The 24179-nt window shown below is 56.6% G+C and overlaps 1 protein-coding gene across 1 annotated transcript in view; it reads left to right on the plus strand.

The window, feature by feature from the left end:
* The first annotated feature begins 1670 nt into the window (after positions 1-1670).
* The window catches only part of LOC116955911 (vacuolar protein sorting-associated protein 26B-like), a 32019-nt gene continuing 9510 nt past the window's right edge, over positions 1671-24179 (plus strand). Inside the window, exons 1-5 of the mRNA XM_076053693.1 lie at positions 1671-2280; positions 9535-9691; positions 13726-13890; positions 20210-20385; positions 22735-22877. Of these exons, the coding sequence (XP_075909808.1) occupies positions 2001-2280; positions 9535-9691; positions 13726-13890; positions 20210-20385; positions 22735-22877 (921 nt within the window). The 5' untranslated portion in view covers positions 1671-2000. The remainder of the gene's footprint in view (positions 2281-9534; positions 9692-13725; positions 13891-20209; positions 20386-22734; positions 22878-24179) is intronic.

Consider the following 24179-nt stretch of genomic DNA (forward strand, 5'->3'; position numbering starts at 1 on the left):
GTACTAGTATACTACACTATACACTACACTATACACTAGTGCTGTACTAGTATACTAAACTATACACTACACTATACACTACAATATACACTAGTGCTGTACTAGTATACTACACTATACACTACACTATACACTACACTATGCACTACACTATACACTACAATATACACTAGTGCTGTACTAGTATACTACACTATACACTACACTATACACTAGTGCTGTACTAGTATACTACACTATACACTACATTCGGCTCTTGATCAATTAACGAACAACGCTTTGAAAAGCTGCCGTGAATTGTGACGATTGGCCAACGATTCTCTCTATCCACTGCTAGATGACGGTCCTTACGCAACGCTGCTCGATCCTAACGGTGCGGGCAGATTTACCAGAATGTAAATACACGGAATGACGTCATTTGCGACTCTCAACATTTACGATGACGTCATGTCATGTGAATCGATGCCGTACGACGTCACACATTCGGGAAAGAGGGGGGTGTGGCTACGATGACGGCGCTCGTTCTCGAGAGTGTGGTGAGGTGACGTCACGCGCCCAGAACGTGAAAATGATGGCGTCACGCGCGAGCTGGTGGCGGCTGCGATGACGTCACGCGAATCCAATGCTGTGTTGAGAAACATTTCCGTGTCAACTAACGACGCAGCGTGTTTGTGTGGCCGTCAAAAGGAAACATACAATAGGCAACGTTTCGAGCAATGGGCCTTCTGCATGGCACATTTTAACCGAAACGATGACCCGCTACGACTGGACATCTTGTGAAAGAGCTTTATAGCTCATCGGATTCCTCCGGTATGAATAAAGATTCTGATTTACCTTTTTAAGGCCACGCACGCGCGATATTGTTCCTCCGAATCGGTTTTTATTCCTGCAGGATGAATCCCATGAGCTATAAAAGGGGCCGTCCATAAATGACGTCACGCAATTTTGGACGATTTTTTGACCCCCCCATCTCGTCACATGGCGTCACAAAAAGTGAGACCCCTCTTCAAATATGACGTCACAAAGCTCTGCCCCCCCCCCAAAAGAAACCATTTAGATTTTGAAAATAAAACATGCTTCAAATCGCTTTAAACTATTGTCATTGTAGTGCGTATTTAATGTGGCGCTGCACTCTGATGTTGTAGGAGAAAACATTTATTAACAAGTATATTTAATTAAGTATAACGTGTTGTCTTTATTTAAAGTTGCGCATTTTGATGTGACGTCACATTTCTCAACCACCCCCCCTCGTCACACATCGTCACAAATGTCTGATCCCCCCCCAGGTGCGTGACGTCATTTATGGACGGCCCCTAAAAACGTTGACTTACATCGTTATGGGATTGCTATTCGCATGAATGACGCTCTATAAAATGAAATAATACTAATTATTATTTGATAATTGTTATTTTGTGCTCACGCACCAATGCCAACGCAGAAAGCAGCAACATCACCCCAGAGCAATGTGACGACATGACGTCACACATACGCCGCCACATGACGTCAGAGCAATCGGCACGCTCGAGATCGTGACGTCATCGCAGCAGACCGTCTGTTTGCGCGACGTCCATCGCAAGCGGACCGCCTCTCTTGGCGCGACGTCACCGCGACCAAGAACATCGTCACGGCGACGTCACCGCGCGAGATCAAAACGCAACGGCCGTTTGCACGCGACGTGACGTCATTTGTGTGTGTCCCCCCCTTTTTCTCGTGCGAGTGACGTCACCGCATCGCCTCCTCTTCCCCCACCACCACCACACTCCTGCCACCACTAAGGCCGGTCACGGGCGCCTCCATCGGAAGGAGGAGAAGGAGGAGGAGAGAGAAGGAGGAGGAGGAGAGAGGAGGAACGACCCGAGGAGGAGGAGGAGAGGGAGAAGAGGGAGGAGAGGAACGACCCGAGGAGGAGGAGGAGGAGAGGGGAACGACTCGAAGACAGGAAGGACACGAGGAGGAGGAGAAGGAGGAGAGAGGAGGAGGAGGAGGAGAGAGACGGAGCCATGAGTTTCTTCGGCCTCGGGCAGAGCGCCACGCTCGAGCTGCGCCTCTCCGAGCCGGGCTCGTCTGGAGGCGGCGGCGGCGGCGGCTCGAGGGGCCGCGCGGGCTCCGCGGGGCTGCCAGCAGCAGGAGGGGGAGGAGGAGGAGGGGGAGGAGGCCCCGGGTCGCCCGCGGTGTTCGTGGACGGGGAGACGGTGGCCGGCCGCCTCCTCGTGTCGCTCAAGAACCCCGGCAAGCGCCTGGAGCACGGCGGCATCAAGGTGGAGTTCGTGGGGCAGATCGGTGAGAGGGGGGGGAGGGAGACACTGGGGGAGACACGGGGGGGGAGACACGGGGGGGGGAGGGAGACACGGGGGGGGAGACACTGGGGGGGGAGACACGGGGAGGGGAGGGAGACACGGGGGGGGAGACACGGGGGGGGAGACACTGGGGGGGGAGACACTGGGGGGGGGGAGACACTGGGGGGGGAGACACGGGGGGGGAGACACGGGGGGGGGGAGACACGGGGGGGGGGAGACACTGGGGGGGGAGACACGGGGGGGGGGAGGGAGACACGGGGGGGAGACACGGGGAGGGGAGGGAGACACGGGGGGGGGAGACACGGGGGGGGGGGAGACACTGGGGGGGAGACACGGGGGGGGGGGGGAGGGAGACACGGGGGGGAGACACGGAAGGGGAGGGAGACACTGGGGGGGACACGGGTGGGGGGAGACACGGGGGGGAGACACGGGGGGGGGGAGACACTGGGGGGGGGAGGGAGACACGGGGGGGGGACACGGGTGGGGGGGGGGAGGGAGACACGGGGGGGGGGGGGACACGGGTGGGGGGAGACACTGGGGGGGGAGACACGGGGGGGGGGAGACACTGGGGGGTGGGAGACACGGGGGGGAGACACGGGGGGGAGACACTGGGGGGAGGGAGACACGGGGTTGGGAGACACTGGGGGAGGGAGACACGGGGGGGGGGACACGGGGGGTGGTGGGAGACACTGGGGGGGGGGGGACACGGGGGGTGGTGGGAGACACGGGGGGGGGAGGGAGACACGGGGGGGGGGGGACACGGGGGGGGGGAGACACTGGGGGGTGGGAGACACGGGGGGGAGACACGGGGGGGAGACACTGGGGGGAGGGAGACACGGGGTTGGGAGACACTGGGGGAGGGAGACACGGGGGGGGGGACACGGGGGGTGGTGGGAGACACTGGGGGGGGGGGACACGGGGGGTGGTGGGAGACACGGGGGGGGGAGGGAGACACGGGGGGGGGAGGGAGACACGGGGGGGGGAGGGAGACACGGGGGGTGGTGGGAGACACTGGGGGGAGAGACACGGGGTTGGGAGACGGTTCGACGTGAGAGAGACTCAGGGAGACTTTTCAGCGTCACCGAGGGGCTGAGGAGACGAGAGAGAGAGGGGGGGGGGTGACGCGGGGTGGCGACCGGCAGAGAGGGGGACACCACGTGGTGCTGAGTGGAGACACCACGTGGTGCGCGAGGTGCCGGCTGTGCGCGTGGGTGGGAGACAAAGGCGGTCGGGCGTGGGGGATTGTTGCCTCCTCCAACCTTGACCGGGGCGGAGCGTGCAAGAGGAGCTCGCTAACAGCCGTCGGCTTCAGGCCCTGGAGGGGCATCGCTGAGCCCACGCGAGATAGAGAGAGAGAGAGAGTAGGTCAACTCCATCCCCCTCCACTTACCCCCTCTCACCCCCCCACCACCCCCCCATCACCCCCACCACCCCCCCCACCACCCCCACCACCCTGACTAGGGGTGGGGGGCAGCTTCTGAGGCGAGCGAGTGGCGACTCTCCACCACCTCCTCCTCCCTCCGTGCAAGTTGTCGCTCACGTGGCCTCCAGAGGTCACAGTTCACGAGCGGCGCCTTCACCTCTCTCTGTGTCTGTGTGTGTGTGAATGTGACAGTGTGTGTGTGAGTGTGTGTGCGTGTGTGAATGTGAGAGTGTGTGTGAGAGTGAGTGTGAGAGTGTGTGTGTGAGTGTGAATGTGTGTGTGAGAGTGTGTGAGTGTGTGTGAGTGTGCGTGTGTGAATGTGAGAGTGTGTGTGAGTGTGTGTGAGTGTGAGAGTGTGTGTGAGTGTGTGTGAGAGTGAGTGTGTGAGAGTGTGTGTGAATGTGAGAGTGTGTGTGAGTGTGAATGTGTGTGTGAGAGTGTGTGAGTGTGTGTGAGTGTGTGAGTGTGAATGTGTGTGTGAGTGTGTGAGAGTGTGTGTGAGAGTGTGTGAGAGTGTGAGAGTGTGTGAGTGTGAGAGTGTGCGTGTGAACGCACGTGCGTGTGTGTGAACGCACGTGCGTGTGAATGTGTGTGAGTGTGCGTGTGTGTGAACGCACGTGCGTGTGAATGTGTGTGAGTGTGCGTGTGAACGCACGTGCGTGTGTCTGTGTGTAAGAGTGTGTGAGTGTGTGAATGTGTGCGTGTGAACACACGTGCGTGTGTGAGTGTGTGTGTGTGAACGCACGTGAGTGTGTGTGAGTGTGTGTGAGTGTGTGTGAGTGTGTGTGAGTGTGTGTGTGTGAATGTGTGTGAGTGTGTGTGTGTGTGAATGTGTGCGTGTGAACACACGTGCGTGTGAACACACGTGCGTGTGTGAGAATGTGTGTGTGTGTGAACGCACGTGAGTGTGTGTGAGTGTGTGAGTGTGCGTGTGTGTGTGTGTGAGTGTGTGTGAGTGTGTGTGAGTGTGTGTGTGCGTGTGTGTGTGTGAGTGTGTGTGAGTGTGTGTGTGCGTGTGAACGCACGTGAGTGTGTGTGAGTGTGTGTGAGTGTGTGTGAGTGTGTGTGTGTGAGTGTGTGTGTGAGTGTGTGTGTGTGAATGTGTGCGTGTGAACACACGTGCGTGTGAACACACGTGCGTGTGTGAGAATGTGTGTGTGTGTGAACGCACGTGAGTGTGTGTGAGTGTGTGTGAGTGTGTGTGAGTGTGCGTGTGTGTGTGTGAGTGTGTGTGTGAGCGTGTGTGTGTGAGTGTGTGTGTGAGTGTGTGTGAGTGTGTGAGCGTGTGTGTGAGCGTGTGAGTGTGTGTGAGCGTGTGTGTGTGTGTGTGAGTGTGTGTGTGAGCGTGAGTGTGTGTGTGTGAGTGTGTGTGTGTGAGTGTGTGTGTGAGTGTGTGTGAGTGTGTGTGTGAGCGTGTGTGCGCACACGCGAGTGGAGTCTTCGCCAATCGGCGCGTCAGAAAGAATGATGATGATGCTGATGATTATCACGATCCTGCTGCTTTCACCCAGGATAGCCTCGCCGAGTCTCAAGACTCTTTGTTCAGGAGGGTCCTGCCCAGGTTCTTGTATTAGCGGGGGCGATGTCATCGCTGCTTGCTGCTCCCGTCGAGTGATTTGCAGGTTATTTTCAGCAGTGGGGTTGTGGTTTTGCCCAATTCCCGTTCCGCTGGGTGTGGGATTGGCTTTGAATGTGGGAGGAAACCCATGGAGAACAGGGGGGGGGGGGGCGGAGATCATAGAAACTCCACTCTCACTCTCTGTAGAACACGGGGAGATCACACAAACTCCACTCTCACTCTCTGTAGAACTGGGAAGATCATAGAAACTCCACTTTCACTCTCTGTAGAACACGGGGAGATCATAGAAACTCCACTCTGACTCTCTGTAGAACACGGGGAGATCACACAAACTCCACTCTCACTCTCTGTAGAACAGGGGGAGATCAGACAAACTCCACTCTCACTCTCTGTAGAACACGGGGAGATCACACAAACTCCACTCTGACTCTCTGTAGAACACGGGGAGATCACAAACTCCACTCTCACTTTCTGTAGAACACGGGGAGATCACACAAACTCCACTCTCACTCTCTGTAGAACACGGGGAGATCACAAACTCCACTCTCACTTTCTGTAGAACACGGGGAGATCATACAAACTCCACTCTCACTCTCTGTAGAACACGGGGAGATCACACAAACTCCACTCTGAATCTGTAGAACACGGGGAGATCATAGAAACTCCACTCTGACTCTCTGTAGAACACGGGGAGATCACACAAACTCCACTCTCACTCTCTGTAGAACACGGGGAGATCATACAAACTTTACTCTCACTCTCTCTAGAACACGGGGAGATCATACAAACTCCACTCTGACTCTGTAGAACACGGGGAGATCATAGAAACTCCACTCTCACTCTCTGTAGAACACGGGGAGATCATACAAACTCTACTCTCACTCTCTCTAGAACACGGGGAGATCATACAAACTCCACTCTGACTCTGTAGAACACGGGGAGATCATTTAAACTCCACTCTCACTCTCTGTAGAACACGGGGAGATCATAGAAACTCCACTCTCACTCTCTGTAGAACACGGAGAGATCATACAAACTACACTCTCACTCTCTGTAGAACACGGGGAGATCATACAAACTCCACTCTCACTCTCTGTAGAACACGGCGAGATCACACAAACTCCACTCTGACTCTCTGTAGAACACGGGGAGATCATACAAACTCCACTCTCACTCTCTGTAGAACACGGGGAGATCACACAAACTCCACTCTCACTCTCTGTAGAACACGGGGAGATCACGCAAACTCCACTCTCACTCTCTGTAGAACACGGGGAGATCATAGAAACTCCACTCTGACTCTCTGTAGAACACGGGGAGATCATACAAACTCCACTCTCACTCTCTGTAGAACACGGGGAGATCATACAAACTCCACTCTCACTCCCTGTAGAACATGGAGAGATCACACAAACTCCACTCTCACTCTCTGTAGAACACGGGGAGATCACACAATCTCCACTCTCACTCTCTGTAGAACACGGGGAGATCACGCAAACTCCACTCTCACTCTCTGTAGAACACGGGGAGATCATAGAAACTCCACTCTGACTCTCTGTAGAACACGGGGAGATCATACAAACTCTACTCTCACTCTCTGTAGAACACGGGGAGATCATACAAACTCCACTCTCACTCTCTGTAGAACACGGGGAGATCACACAAACTCCACTCTCACTCTCTGTAGAACACGCGGAGATCATACAAACTCCACTCTCACTCTCTGTAGAACACGGGGAGATCATACAAACTCCACTCTCTGTAGAACACGGGGAGATCACACAAACTCCACTCTCACTCTCTGTAGAACACGGGGAGATCATAGAAACTCCACCTGACTCTCTGTAGAACACGGGGAGATCATACAAACTCCACTCTCTGTAGAACAGGGGGAGATCATACAAACTCCACTCACTCACTCTGTAGAACACGGGGAGATCATACAAACTCCACTCTCACTGTCTGTAGAACACGGGGAGATTATAGAAACTCCACTCTGACTCTCTGTAGAACACGGGGAGATCATACAAACTCCACTCTCACTCTCTGTAGAACACGGGGAGATCACACAAACTCCACTCTCACTCTCTGTAGAACACGGGGAGATCACACAAACTCCACTCTGACTCTCTGTAGAACACGGGGAGATCAAACAAACTCCACTCTCACTCTCTGTAGAACACGGGGAGATCACACAAACTGCACTCTGACTCTCTGTAGAACACGGGGAGATCATACAAACTCCACTCTCACTCTCTGTAGAACACGGGGAGATCATACAAACTCCACTCTCACTCTCTGTAGAACACGGGGAGATCATACAAACGCCACTCTCACTCTCTGTAGAACACGGGGAGATCACACAACCTCCACTCTCACTCTGTAGAACAGGGGGAGATCACACAAACTCCACTCTCTGTAGAACACGGGGAGATCATACAAACTCCACTCTCACTCTCTGTAGAACAGGGGGAGATCACACAAACTCCACTCTCACTCTCTGTAGAACAGGGGGAGATCACACAAACTCCAAAGACAAAGATCCTCCCTCCTTGCACCCCTCCACTGGAATCAACTTCCCATGTATAGCCGATAGACTCAACACTGCCCATAGACTCAACACTGCCCCATAGACTCAACACTGCCCATAGACTCAACACTGCACCATAGACTCAACACTGCCCACCCATAGACTCAACACTGCCCCTAGACTCAACACTGCACCGTAGACTCAACACTGCACCGTAGACTCAACACTGCACCATAGACTCAACACTGCACCATAGACTCAACACTGCACCGTAGACTCAACACTGCACCGTAGACCCAACACTGCACCACAGACTCAACACTGCACCACAGACTCAACACTGCATCACAGACTCAACACTGCACCATAGACTCAACACTGCACCATAGACTCAACACTGCACCATAGACTCAACACTGCCCATAGACTCAACACTGCACAATAGACTCAACACTGCACCATATACTCAACACTGCACCATGGACTCAACACTGCACCATGGACTCAACACTGCACAATAGACTCAGCACTGGACCATAGACTCAACACTGCACCATAGACTCAACACTGCACCATAGACTCAACACTGCACCATAGACTCAACACTGCACCATAGACTCAACACTGCACCATAGACTCAACACTGCCCATAGACTAAACACGGCACCATATACTCAACACTGCACCATAGACTCAACGCTGCACCATAGACTCAACACCGCACCATAGACTCAACACCGCACCATAGACTCAACACTGCACCATAGACTCAACACTGCACCATAGACTCAACACTGCACCGTAGACTCAACACCGCACCGTAGACTCAACACCGCACCATAGACTCAACACTGCACCATAGACTCAACACTGCACCATAGACTCAACACTGCACCATAGACTCAACGCTGCACCATAGACTCAACACTGCACCATAGACTCAACACTGCACCATAGACTCAACACTGCACCATAGACTCAACACTGCACCATAGACTCAACACTGCACAATAGACTCAACACTGCACCATATACTCAACACTGCACCATGGACTCAACACTGCACCATGGACTCAACACTGCACCATAGACTCAGCACTGGACCATAGACTCAACTGCACCATAGACTCAACACTGCACCATAGACTCAACACTGCACCATAGTCTCAACACTGCACCATAGACTCAACACTGCCCATAGACTAAACACGGCACCATATACTCAACACTGCACCATATACTCAACACTGCACCGTAGACTCAACACTGCACCATAGACTCAACACTGCACCATAGACTCAACACCACACCGTAGACTCAACACTGCACCATAGACTCAATACTGCACATAGACTCAACACTGCCCATAGACTCAACACTGCCCATAGACTCAACACTGCACCATAGACTCAACACCGCACCATAGACTCAACACTGCACCATAGACTCAACACCGCACCGTAGACTCAACACTGCACCATAGACTCAACACTGCACATAGACTCAACACTGCCCATAGACTCAACACCGCACCATAGACTCAACACCGCACCATAGACTCAACACTGCACCGTAGACTCAACACTGCACCGTAGACTCAACACTGCACCATCGACTCAACACTGCACCAAAGACTCAACACTTGCCTCCCAACGTTCCGTCAACGGCGGGGTGCGCGACCCCTTTCCCTTTGTGTGTCTCTCAGAGCTGTACTACGACCGAGGCAACCACCACGAGTTCGTGTCGCTGGTGAAGGACGTGGCACGCCCCGGCGAGCTCACTCAGTCGCAGTCCTTCGACTTTGAGTTCACGCACGTCGAGAAACCCTACGAGAGCTACTCGGGACAGAACGTCAAGCTCAGGTGGGCTCAGGTGGACTCAGGTGGACTCAGGTGGACTCAGGTTGACTCATAGACGCACTCATAGGCTCACAGACTCAGACTCGCTCACAGACTCGCTCACATACTCGCTCACAGACTCGCTCACAGACTCACTCACAGACTCACTCACAGACTCACTCACAGACTCACTCAGCCTCGCTCACAGACTTGCTCATAGACTCGCTCACAGACTCGCTCATAGACTCACAGACTCACTCATAGACTCACTCATAGACTCATAGACTCACTCATAGACTCACTCATAGACTCGCTCATGGACTCACTCATAGACTCACCCAGCCTCGCTCATAGACTCGCTCACAGACTCGCTCACAGACTCGCTCACAGACTCGCTCACACAGACTCACTCACAGACTCGCTCACAGACTCGCTCACAGACTCGCTCATAGACTCACTCACACAGACTCGCTCACAGACTCGCTCACAGACTCACTCACAGACTCACTCACAGACTCACTCACAGACTCGCTCACACTCACTCACAGACTCACTCACAGACTCACTCACAAACTCACTCACAGACTCGCTCACAGACTCGCACACAGACTCACGCACACAGACTCACTCACAGACTCACTCACAGACTCACCCACAGACTCACCCACAGACTCGCTCACAGACTCGCTCACAGACTCACTCACAGACTCACTCACAGACTCGCCCACAGACTCGCTCACAGACTCGCTCACAGACTCACTCACAGACTCGCTCATAGACTCACTCATAGACTCGCTCACAGACTCACTCACACAGACTCACTCACAGACTCACTCACAGACTCACTCACAGACTCGCTCACAAACTCACTCACAGACTCACTCACAGACTCACTCATAGACTCACTCACAGACTCACTCACAGACTCGCTCACAGACTCGCTCACAGACTCACTCACAGACTCACTCACAGACTCACTCACAGTCTCACTCACAGATTCACTCACAGACTCACTCACAGACTCACTCACAGACTCACTCACAGCCTCACTCACAGACTCGCTCACAGACTCACTCACAGACTCATGCTCACAGACTCATACTCACAGACTCACTCACAGACTCGCTCACAGACTCACTCACAGACTCGCTCACAGACTCACTCACAGACTCACTCACAGACTCACTCACAGCCTCGCTCACAGACTCGCTCACAGACTCACTCACAGACTCACTCACAGACTCACTCACACAGACTCACTCACACAGACTCACTCACAGACTCGCTCACAGACTCGCACACAGCCTCGCTCACAGACTCACTCACACAGACTCATGCTCACAGACTCACTCACAGACTCACTCACAGACTCGCTCACAGACTCGCTCACAGACTCACCCACAGACTCGCACACAGACTCGCACACAGACTCACTCACAGACTCGCTCACAGACTCGCTCACAAACTCGCTCACAGACTCACTCACACAGACTCATGCTCACAGACTCGCTCACAGACTCGCTCACAGACTCACTCACAGACTCGCTCACAGACTCGCACACAGCCTCGCTCACAGACTCACTCACACAGACTCATGCTCACAGACTCACTCACAGACTCACTCACAGACTCGCTCACAGACTCGCTCACAGACTCACCCACAGACTCGCACACAGACTCACTCACAGACTCGCTCACAGACTCGCTCACAAACTCGCTCACAGACTCACTCACACAGACTCATGCTCACAGACTCGCTCACAGACTCGCTCACAGACTCACTCACAGACTCGCTCACAGACTCGCTCACACTCACACTCACAGACTCGCTCACAGACGCTCTCACAGACTCGCTCACAGACTCACTCACACAGACTCACTCACACAGACTCATGCTCACAGACTCGCTCACACAGACTCATGCTCACAGACTCGCTCACAGACTCGCTCACAGACTCGCTCACAGACTCATGCTCACAGACTCGCTCACAGACTCACTCACAGACTCACTCACAGACTCACTCACAGACTCACTCATAGACTCGCTCACAGACTCACTCACACAGACTCACTCACAGACTCACTCACAGACTCGCTCACAGACTCGCTCACAGACTCGCTCACAGACTCGCTCACAGACTCACTCACAGACTCACTCACAGACTCACTCATAGACTCGCTCACAGACTCGCTCACACAGACTCACTCACAGACTCACTCACAGACTCACTCATAGACTCGCTCACAGACTCGCTCACAAACTCACTCACAGACTCGCTCACAGACTCACTCACAGACTCACTCACACAGACTCATGCTCACAGACTCGCTCACAGACTCGCTCATAGACTCGGAGACGTTGACTGTAGAACTCGGACTCGTAAACCGATAGACTCGTGAACGCGAGAATTTCGTGGACTCTGACGGCCTGGAGGGTCAAGTGCTGTTGGTGAGCGGCAGCAGCAGCAGCAGCAGGGCATTGTGAAAGCTGGCACGGCGCACGAGAGGGTGGACAGCACCGGCACGCCCCCACGGACACCTGCGTACTCGCTCCATCGGACTCGCGTGGACTCACGCTCGCTCGCTCACCCGCCTACCGTTGCACCCGCCGACCCACCTTCCCTACTCATCCACTCACCTACCCACCCACCTATCTACCCAACCACCTACCAACCCCGACCCACCTAGCCACCCACCTACCCAACTACCCACACACCTATCCACTTACCAACCCACCTACCGGCCCACCTACCCACCCACCACCCGCCCGCCCACCCACCTACCCATCCAGCTACTGTCTCCCCTGCCAACCCACTCACTCGGTTACTAACTCACCCGCCCACTCACGCACTCACCCATCCATCTACCTACCAACCTACCTACCTACGGGGAGACCACGTGGGTACACAGGGAGACCACGTGGGTACACACGGGGAGACCACGTGGGCACACACGGGGAGACCACGTGGGCACACACGGGGAGACCACGTGGGTACACACGGGGAGACCACGTGGGTACACACGGGGAGACCACGTGGGTACACACGGGGAGACCACGTGGGTACACACGGGGAGACCACGTGGGCACACACGGGGAGACCACGTGGGCACACACGGGGAGACCACGTGGGTACACACGGGGAGACCACGTGGGTACACACGGGGAGACCACGTGGGTACACACGGGGAGACCACGTGGGCACACACGGGGAGACCACGTGGGTACACACGGGGAGACCACGTGGGTGCACGGGGAGACACGCGTGGAGACAGCCAACAGTAATGACAACGTCGACGATTATGACGACGTAGAGACGATGATGATCATAATGACGACGTTGACGATGATGATGGTGACAGTGATGACGTTGACGATGGTGACAGTGACGTTGACGATGGTGACATTGACGATGGTGACGTTGACGATGATGACGGTGATGTTGACGATGATGTTGACGATGGTGACGGTGACGGTGACATTGACGTTGATGACGGTAACGTTGACGATGATGATGGTGATGGTGACGTTGACGGTGATGACGGTGATGTTGACGATGGTGACGTTGACGTTGACGATGGTGACGTTGACATTGACGACGGTGACGTTGACGGTGACGTTGACGATGGTGATGGTGACGTTGACGACGGTGACGATGACGATGATGACGGTGACGATGACGATGGTGACGGTGACGTTGACGATGATGACATTGACGACGATGGTGATGACGGCGGTGATGTTGACGATGATGACGGTGACGTTGACGTTGACGACGGTGACGTTGACGATGGTTACGTTGACGATGGTGACGTTGACGTTGACGATGATGACATTGACGACGATGGTGATGACGACGTCGACGACGATGACGTTGACGATGACGTTGACGGTGATGACATTGACGACGATGGTGATGACGACGTCGATGACGGTGATGACGTTGACGGTGATGACGTTGACGATGACGACGTTGACGACGATGGTGATGACGACGTCGACGACGATGACGACGTTGACGACGATGACGTTGATGACGTTGACGATGCCGTTGCACCAGGTACTTCCTGCGAGCGACGATGTCGCGCCGATTGAGCGACGTGGTGAAGGAGATGGAGCTGCTGGTCCACACGCTGAGCACCTACCCAGAGCTCAACAACCCCATCAAGATGGAGGTCGGCATTGAGGACTGCCTCCACATCGAGTTCGAGTACAACAAGTCAAAGTGAGGGGCTGCTCACCGCTCGCCGCTCACCGCTCACCGCTCGCTTGCTCACCGCTCGCCCACACCATCACCCTCTCACACACTCACCCACACACTCAACCACACACTCACCCACACACTCAACCACACACTCAACCCACACACTCAACCCACACACTCAACCCACACACTCAACCCACACACTCACCTACACACTCACCCACACACTCACCCACACACTCAACCCACACACTCACCCACACACTCACCCACACACTCACCCACACACTCACTCACACACACTCACCCACACACTCACCCACACACTCAACCCACACACTCAACCCACACACTCACCCACACACTCACTCACACACTCAACCCACACACTCACCCACACACTCACCCACACACTCACCCACACACTCACCCACACACTCAACCCACACACTCAACCACACACTCGCTCACACACTCGCTCACACACTCACCCACACACTCACCCACACACTCACCCACACACTCACCCACACACTCACCCACACACTCACCCACACACTCAACCCACACACTCAACCCACACACTCACCCACACACTCACCCACACACTCAACCACACACTCAACCCACACACTCAACCACACACTCAACCACACACTCAACCACACACTCAACCACACACTCACCCACACACTCAACCACACACTCACACACTCGCCCACACACTCGCCCACACACTCGCCCACACACTCATCCACACACTCACCCACACACTCAACCACACACTCACACACTCGCCCACACACTCATCCACACACTCACCCACACACTCACCCACACACTCAACCACACACTCAACCACACACTCAACCACACACTCAACCACACACTCACCCACACACTCAACCCACACACTCAACCCACACACTCAACCCACACACTCAACCACACACTCACACACTCGCCCACACACTCATCCACACACTCACTCACACACACTCAACTACACACTCACCCACACACTCACCCGCACACTCAACCACACACTCACCCACACACTCAGTCACACACACACACTCAACCACACACTCAAGCACACACTCAACCACACACTCGCCCACACACTCGCCCACACACTCATCCACACACTCACCCACACACTCACCCACACACTCAACCACACACTCAACCACACACTCAACCACACACTCACACACTCGCCCACACACTCAACCACACACTCACCCACACACTCACCCACACACTCAACCCACACACTCAACCCACACACTCAACCACACACTCACACACTCGCCCACACACTCATCCACACACTCACTCACACACACTCAACTACACACTCACCCACACACTCACCCGCACACTCAACCGCACACTCAACCCACACACCCACACACTCAGTCACACACACACACACTCAACCACACACTCAAGCACACACTCAACCACACACTCACACACTCGCCCACACACTCATCCACACACTCACCCACACACTCACCCACACACTCGCCCACACACTCAACCACACACTCAACCCACACACTCACCCACACACTCACCCACACACTCACTCACACACACTCAACTACACACTCACCCTCACACTCAACCACACACTCACCCACACACTCACTCACACACACTCAACCACACACCCACACACTCACCCACACACTCACCCACACACTCACCCACACACTCAACCCACACACTCACCCACACAACAACAACAACCGCCATTTGCCACTAAGTGGTGGTGACATCACCATGACGCTTGTGCCAGGCCATGTGCACAATGAGGCCACGGGGCAGACCCAGGTGCCACGGGTCGACTGACTGAGATGACTGGCTGATGCACCACCTGTGCCCCCTACTGTGCCAACCTGCTGTGCTTTAGCCACCCAGCGCTCCGCTCGTTGTTGTGAGCGTCGCTCGTTGTTGTGAGCGTCGCTCCTCCGCCCTCCGTTGTTGTTGGAGGGTGACTGCCTCTAACTGCCCAGTAGCGTCCTTCATGAGCCTCCTCCACAGAGGCCGATCTTGACACCGCTGGTACCAGTCATCGGCAAGTCCACTCAGCTCCACGTCCTCCTGTACCACGTCACTCCATCTCTTCTCTAGCCCGTCACTCACTCACACACACACCCACACACTCACTCACTCACCCGCTCACACACTCACTCACTCACCCGCTCACTCACTCACCGGTCGCTGACTCACCATCACTCACTCACCCGCTCGATCATTCGCCCACTCGCTCATTCGCCCGCTCGCTCACTCACCCGCTCGCTCACTCACCCGCTCTCTCACTCACCCGCTCGCTCACCGCTCGCTCACCACTCGCTCACTCACTGACCGCATGTTCACTCACCTACTCGCTCACTCACTCACCGCTCGCTCGCTCGCTCACTCACTCACCCGCTTGCTTACCGCTCGCTCACCGCTCGCTCACTCACCGCTCGCTCACTGACCGCATGTTCACTCACCTACTCGCTCACTCACTCACCGCTCGCTCGCTCGCTCACTCACTCGCTCGCTCACTCACTCACTCACTCACCGGTCGCTGACTCACCCTCTCACTCACCCGCTCACTTGCCCGCTTGCTCGCTCACTCACCCGCTCGCTCACTCACCGCTCGCTCACTCACCGCTCGCTCACTCACCGCTCGCTCACTCACCGCTCGCTCACTCACCGCTCGCTCACTCACCGCTCGCTCACTCACCGGCTCGCTCACTCACCGCTCACTCACTCACCGCTCGCTCACTCACCCGCTCGCTCACTCACCCACTCGCTCATTCGCTCGCTCGCTCACTCACTCACACTCACTCACCGCTCGCTCACTCACCGCTCGCTCACTCACCTGCTTGCTCACTCACCCGCTCGCTCGCTCACTCACCACTTGCTCACTCACTCACTCACTGCTCACTTACCCTCTCGCCCACGCCATCACCCACTCACTCACCGCTCGCTCACTGACCGCACGTTCACTCACCGCTTGCTCGCTCGCTCTCTCGCCCGTTCACTCGCTCGCTCACTCGCTCACACTCACTCACTCACCGGTCGCTGACTCACCCTCTCACTCACTCGCCCACGCCATCACCCGCTCACTCACCCGCTCGTTCACTCACCGCTCGCTCACTCACCCGCTCACTCACCCGCTCGTTCACTCACCGCTCGCTCACTCACCCGCTCACTCACCCGCTCGTTCACTCACCGCTCGCTCACTCACCCGCTCACTCACCCGCTCGTTCACTCACCGCTCGCTTACTCACCCGCTCACTTGCCCGCTTGCTCGCTCACTCACCACTTGCTCACTCACCCGCTCACTTGCCCACTTGCTCGCTCACTCACCGCTCGCTCACTCACCGCTCGCTCACTCACGGCTCGCTCACTCACCCGCTCGCTCACTCACCCGCTCGCTCACTCACCCGCTCGCTCACTCACCACTCGCTCACTCACCCGCTTGCTCACTCGCCGCTCGCTCACTCGCCGCTCGCTCACTCGCCGCTCGCTCACTCGCCGCTCGCTCACTCGCCGCTCGCTCACTCGCCGCTCGCTCACTCACCCGCTCACTCACTCGCCGCTCGCTCACTCGCTCGCTTACCCGCTCGCTCACTCACCACCGCTCGCTCACTCACCCGTTCGCTCACTCACCGCTCGCTCACTCACCCGCGCGCTCACTCACCCTCTCACTCACTCACCGCTCGCTCACTCGCCCGCTCGCTCACTCGCCCGCTCGCTCACTCGCCCCCTCGCTCACTCCCCCCTCGCTCGCTCACCTACTCGCTCGCTCACCTACTCGCTCGCTCACCTACTCGCTCGCTCACTCACCCCCTCACTCACTCGCCTACTCGCTCGCTCACTCACCCGCTCGCTCACTCACCCGCTCACTTGCCCGCTTGCTCGCTCACTCACTCACCCGCACGCTCACTCATCCGCTCGCTCACTCACCCGCTCACTCACTCACCCGCTCACTCACCCGCTCGCTGACTCACCGCTCGCTCACCAGCTCGCTCACTCGCCCGCTCACTCACCGCTCGCTCACTCACCGCTCGCTCACTCACCGCTCGCTCACTCACCCACTCGCTCACTCACCCGCTCGCTCACTCACCGCTCGCTCACTCACCACTCGCTCACTCACCCGCTCGCTCACTCACCCGCTCGCTCATTCGCCCGCTCGCTCTCTCACCGCTCGCTCGCTCACTCACCACTCTTCCGCTTGCTCACTCACTCACCCGCTCGCTCACTCACCACTCGCTCACTTACCCACTTGCTCACTCACCCGCTCGTTCACTCACTCGCTCACTCACTCACCCGCTCGCTCACTCACCCCTCGCTCACTCACCCGCTCGCTCACTCACCCCTCGCTCACTCACCCGCTCGCTCACTCACCTGCTCGCTCATTCGCCCGCTCGCTCTCACCGCTCGCTCGCTCACTCACCGCACGCTCACTCACCCGCTCACTTGCCCGCTTGCTCGCTCACTCACCCGCTCGCTCACTCACCGCTCGCTCACTCACCATTCGCTCACTCACCCGCTCGCTCACTCACCGCTCGCTCATTCACTGCTCGCTCACTCACTCACCCGCTCAATTAATCACTTGCTCACGCACTCACCCGCTCACTCACCGCTCGCTCACTCACCCACTCGCTCACTCACCCGCTCGCTCCCTCACCGCTCGCTCACTCACCCCCTCGCTCACTCACCCGCTCGCTCACTCACCAGCTTGCTCATTCACCGCTCGCTCACTCGCCCGCTCGCTCACTCGCTGCGCTCGCTCACTCGTCCGCTCGCTCACTCGTCCACTCGCTCATTCGCCCGCCCGCTCGCTCACTCGCCCGCTCGCTGACTCGCCCCCTCGCTCACTCACCCCCTCACTCACTCACCTAATCGCTCGCTCACTCACCCCCTCACTCACTCGCCTACTCGCTCGCTTACCCCCTCACTCACTCACCTAATCGCTCGCTCACTCACCCCCTCACTCACTCGCCTACTCGCTCGCTCACTCACCCCCTCACTCACTCGCCTACTCGCTCGCTCACTCACCCCCTCACTCACTCGCCTACTCGCTCGCTCACCTCCTCACTCACTCACCTAATCGCTCGCTCACTCACCCCCTCACTCACTCGCCTACTCGCTCGCTCGCTCACCCCCTCACTCACTCGCCTACTCGCTCGCTCACCCGCACATACGCATGCTCACCCGCCGCTACTCACCCGGTCACTCTCTCGTCCAAACAAAGACAAAGATCCCCCGTGTAGCCTGCAACAGACTGTAGGGGCAAGTGCTGTTAGCGAGCAGCAGCAGCACCTGTGAAGGCCGGCACGGCACACGAGGGGGTGGGTGGCCAGCACCACGCCCGGCCGCCTTTGTCTCCCCAGGGCCGATGTTGACTACACACCACTACACCAGGTACCTCATTTTTTGAGGCCGAGTCGGCCTAGGGGAGTCCCAGGACCGGTGCAGGTGACTGTCACCGGTGTTGAGCGTGAGTGAGGAATCGAACCCAGATTTGCCGGGTTCGTGGTGCAGCAGGCGAACCGCGTGCAGCACTTGCCCCTACATTCTCTTAAGGCTATATGGGGGATCTGTGTCTTTGGTGGTGGTTGTTGCTATGCAGGTACCACCTGAAGGACGTGTTCATGGTGGTGGTGGTTGTTGTTGCTATGCAGGTACCATCTGAAGGACGTGATCGTGGTGATGGTGGTTGTTGTTGCTATGCAGGTACCACCTGAAGGACGTGATCGTGGTGATGGTTGTTGTTGTTGCTATGCAGGTACCACCTGAAGGACGTGTTCATGGTGGTGGTGGTTGTTGTTGCTATGCAGGTACCATCTGAAGGACGTGTTGATGGTGGTGGTTGTTGTTGTTGCTATGCAGGTACCATCTGATGGACATGATCGTGGTGGTGGTGGTTGTTGCTATGCAGGTACCACCTGAAGGACGTGTTCATGGTGTCTGTGTGGTGGTTGTTGCTATGCAGGTACCATCTGAAGGACGTGATCGTGGTGGTGGTTGTTGTTGTTGCTATGCAGGTACCATCTGAAGGACGTGATCGTGGTGTCTGTGGTGGTTGTTGTTGTTGCTATGCAGGTACCACCTGAAGGACGTGTTCATGGTGTCTGTGGTTGTGGTTGTTGTTGCTATGCAGGTACCATCTGAAGGACGTGTTCATGGTGTCTGTGGTGGTGGTTGTTGTTGCTATGCAGGTACCACCTGAAGGACGTGTTCATGGTGTCTGTGGTGGTGGTTGTTGTTGCTATGCAGGTACCACCTGAAGGACGTGATCGTGGTGGTGGTGGTTGTTGTTGCTATGCAGGTACCACCTGAAGGACGTGATCGTGGGGAAGATCTACTTCCTGCTGGTGCGTATCAAGATCAAGCACATGGAGATTGACATCTGTCGGCGCGAGACCACGGGGAGCGGTCCCAACGTGTTTCACGAGAACGACACCATCGCTAAGTACGAGATCATGGACGGGGCGCCCGTCAGAGGTGAGGCTACCGCCACCACCGCCACCTCTACCGTGCCTCCTCACACACACCGCTACCACGTGTCACCTCACACACACACACACCACGTGCCTCCTCACACACACACACCGCTACCACGTGTCACCTCACACACACACCACTACCACGTGCCTCCTCACACACACACACACCACGTGCCTCCTCACACACACACCACCACGTGCCTCCTCACACACACACACACCACGTGCCTCCTCACACACACACACTACCACGTGCCTCCACACACACACACACACCACGTGCCTCCTCACACACACCGCTACCACGTGTCACCTCACACACACACACCACGTGCCTCCTCACACACACACACACCACTACCACGTGCCTCTTCACACACACACACACCACGTGCCTCCTCACACACACACACCACTACCACGTGTCACCTCACACACACACACACACCGCTACCACGTGTCACCTCACACACACACACCACTACCACGTGCCTCCTCACACACACACACCACTACCACGTGTCACCTCACACACACACACACACCGCTACCACGTGTCACCTCACACACACACACCACTACCACGTGCCTCCTCACACACACACACCACGTGCCTCCTCACACACACACACCACGTGCCTCCTCACACACACACACACCACGTGCCTCCTCACACACACCGCTACCACGTGTCACCTCACACACACACACCACGTGCCTCCTCACACACACACACACACACCACTACCACGTGCCTCTTCACACACACACACACCACGTGCCTCCTCACACACACACACCACTACCACGTGCCACCTCACACACACACACACCACGTGCCACCTCACACACACCACTACCACGTTTCCACCTCACACACACACACACCACTACCACGTGCCTCCTCACACACACACCACCACGTGCCTCCTCACACACGCACACCACCACTACCAAGTGCCTCCACACACACACACCACGTGCCTCCTCACACACACACACACCACCACGTGTCACCTCACGCACACACACACACACACCACCACGTGCCACCTCACACACACACACACCACCAAGTGCCTCCTCACACACACACACACCACCACACACAGCCTCCCACCCACTCACGCCCTCGCTCACCCATCCTCTCACTCAACCTCCCACCCACCCACTCACTCATCCACTGACTCATCCCCCTGTTGCTCACCAGGTGAGTGGCTCCGCCTCTTCCTCACCGGCTACGACCTAACTCAGCCTCACCCCCTCGCTCACCCCTCACCCCCTCACTCACCCCCTCACTCACCCTCTCACTCACCCTCTCACCCACCCCCTCACCCCCTCACTCACCCACCCACTCACTCAATCTCCCACTAACCCCACCCTCACTCACCCCCTCACTCACCCCCTCACTCACCCCCTCACCCACCCCCTCACTCACCCACCCACTCACTCAATCTCCCACTAACCCCACCCTCACTCACTCACCCACTCACTCACCTCACCCACCCACTCACTCAATCTCTCACTCACCCCACCCTCACTCACCTCACCCACCCACTCACTCACTCAATCTCTCACTCACCTCACTCACCCACTCACTCAATCTCCCACTAACCCCACCCTCACTCACTCACCCACTCACTCACTCACCTCACTCACCCACTCACTCACCCACTCACTCAATCTCCCACTAACCCCACCCTCACTCACTCACCCACTCACTCACTCACCCACTCACTCAATCTCCCACTAACCCTACCCTCACTCACTCACCCACTCACTCACTCACCTCACTCACCCCACCCTCCCACCCTCCCTCCCTCACTCACCCACCCACTCACTCACTCAATCTCTCACTCACCCCACCCTCCCTCCCTCACTCACCCACTCACTCACCCACCCACCCACCCACTCACTCACCTCACTCACCCACTCACTCAATCTCCCACTAACCCCACCCTCACTCACCTCACCCACCCACTCACTCAATCTCTCACTCACCCACTCACTCCAGCTCCCACTAACCCTACCCTCACTCACTCACCCACTCACTCACTCAATCTCACACTCACCCCACCCTCACTCACTCAATCTCCCACTAACCCCACCCTCACTCACCTCACCCACCCACTCAATCTCTCACTCACCCACTCACTCAATCTCCCACTAACCCCACCCTCACTCACTCACCCACTCACTCACTCACCTCACTCACCCCACCCTCCTACCCTCACTCACCCACTCACTCAATCTCTCACTCACCCCACCCTCCCACCCTCCCTCCGTCACTCACCCCCTCGTCCGCTCCCACACCCCCCTCCCCTCCCCTCCCCCTGTCGCTCACCAGGTGAGTCGATCCCGATCCGCCTCTTCCTCGCCGGCTACGACCTCACGCCAACGATGCGCGACGTGAATAAGAAGTTCAGCGTGCGCTATTTCCTCAACCTCGTCCTCATTGACGAGGAGGAGAGGAGGTATTTCAAGCAGCAGGTGAGTCGCGGCTGAGCCTACCCAGGGGCGGCACGCGCGCGGGCCCCGTGTCGCGGCGCTGCGAACCCCCCACCCCGTGACCCTGTGACCCCGTGACCCCGTGACCCCGTGACCCCGGCTCGATTCTCCGCTCGCAGGCGCTGCCTTCGTAGGCGCTGCCACTCGCTAACGGCGCTTTGCCCCGACCGTCCGTTGAGGCCGTACTACGGGGAGATCTTTGTGCGCGCTGTGTACGTGTGAACCTATCTGTGTGAGTGTGTGTGTACGTGTGAGCCTATCTGTGTGAGTGTGTGTGTACGTGTGAATGTATCTGTGTGTGTGTGTACGTGTGAGCCTATCTGTGTGTGTGTGTGTGTACGTATCTGTGTGAGTGTGTGTACGTGTGGGCGTATCTGTGTGTGTACGTGTGAACGTATCTGTGTGAGTGTGTGTACGTGTGAGCGTATCTGTGTCCGTACGTATCCGTGTGTGTAAGTATACGTGTGTGTGTGTGTGTATATGTGTGTGTGTATGTATACGTGTGTGTATATGTGTGAGTGTATGTATACGTGTGTGTGCGTGTATATATGCGTGTGTGTATGTATGTGTGTGGGGCTGGTAACCCCTCCACCTTCAACATTTTTACCACGAAACATTTAGGCTAGCCTACCTACGATCCATCCTGGGTTTAACCAGGCTGGATTGTGTGAGGAGCTCACAAATCCTTGAAAGATCTGGGCAAGGTCCCATCGGTGAGCTCCTCCGGACAGGCAAGGCTGCGTTGGCTGGGTCATGTAGCCCGCATGCCCAGCCACCGCATGCCGAAACAGCTTTTGTTCGGCCGGATCGAGGGGACTAAACGGGCGTGGCACAGGCTAGAGAAGAGATGGAGTGACGTGGTACAGGAGGACGTGGAGCTGAGTGGACTTGCCGATGACTGGTACCAGCGGTGTCAAAATCCGGCCTCTGTGGAGGAGGCTCGTGAAGGACGCTACTGGGCAGTTGGAGGCATTCGCCCTCCAACAACAACGGAGGGCGGAGAAGCGACGCTTACAACAACGAGCGGAGCGCCGGGTGGCTAAAGCACAGCAGGTTGGCACAGTAGGGGGCACAGGTGGTGCATCAGCCAGTCATCTCAGTCATCTCAGTCAGTCGACCCGTGGCACTTGGGTCTGCCCCGTGACCTCCTGCCAGCGGGCGTTCGACACTTCACGTGGCCTCAAGGTGCACATGGCCTGGAACCAGCGTCGTGGTGACGTCACCGCCACTTAGTGGCGAATGGCAGTTGTTGTTGTGTATGTATACGTGTGTGTATACGTGTGT

This window comes from Petromyzon marinus, chromosome 62 (assembly GCF_048934315.1).
Source record: "Petromyzon marinus isolate PM22_M1 ecotype Great Lakes invasive population chromosome 62, UKy_Petmar_22M1.pri1.0, whole genome shotgun sequence".
Lineage (NCBI taxonomy): Eukaryota > Metazoa > Chordata > Hyperoartia > Petromyzontiformes > Petromyzontidae > Petromyzon > Petromyzon marinus.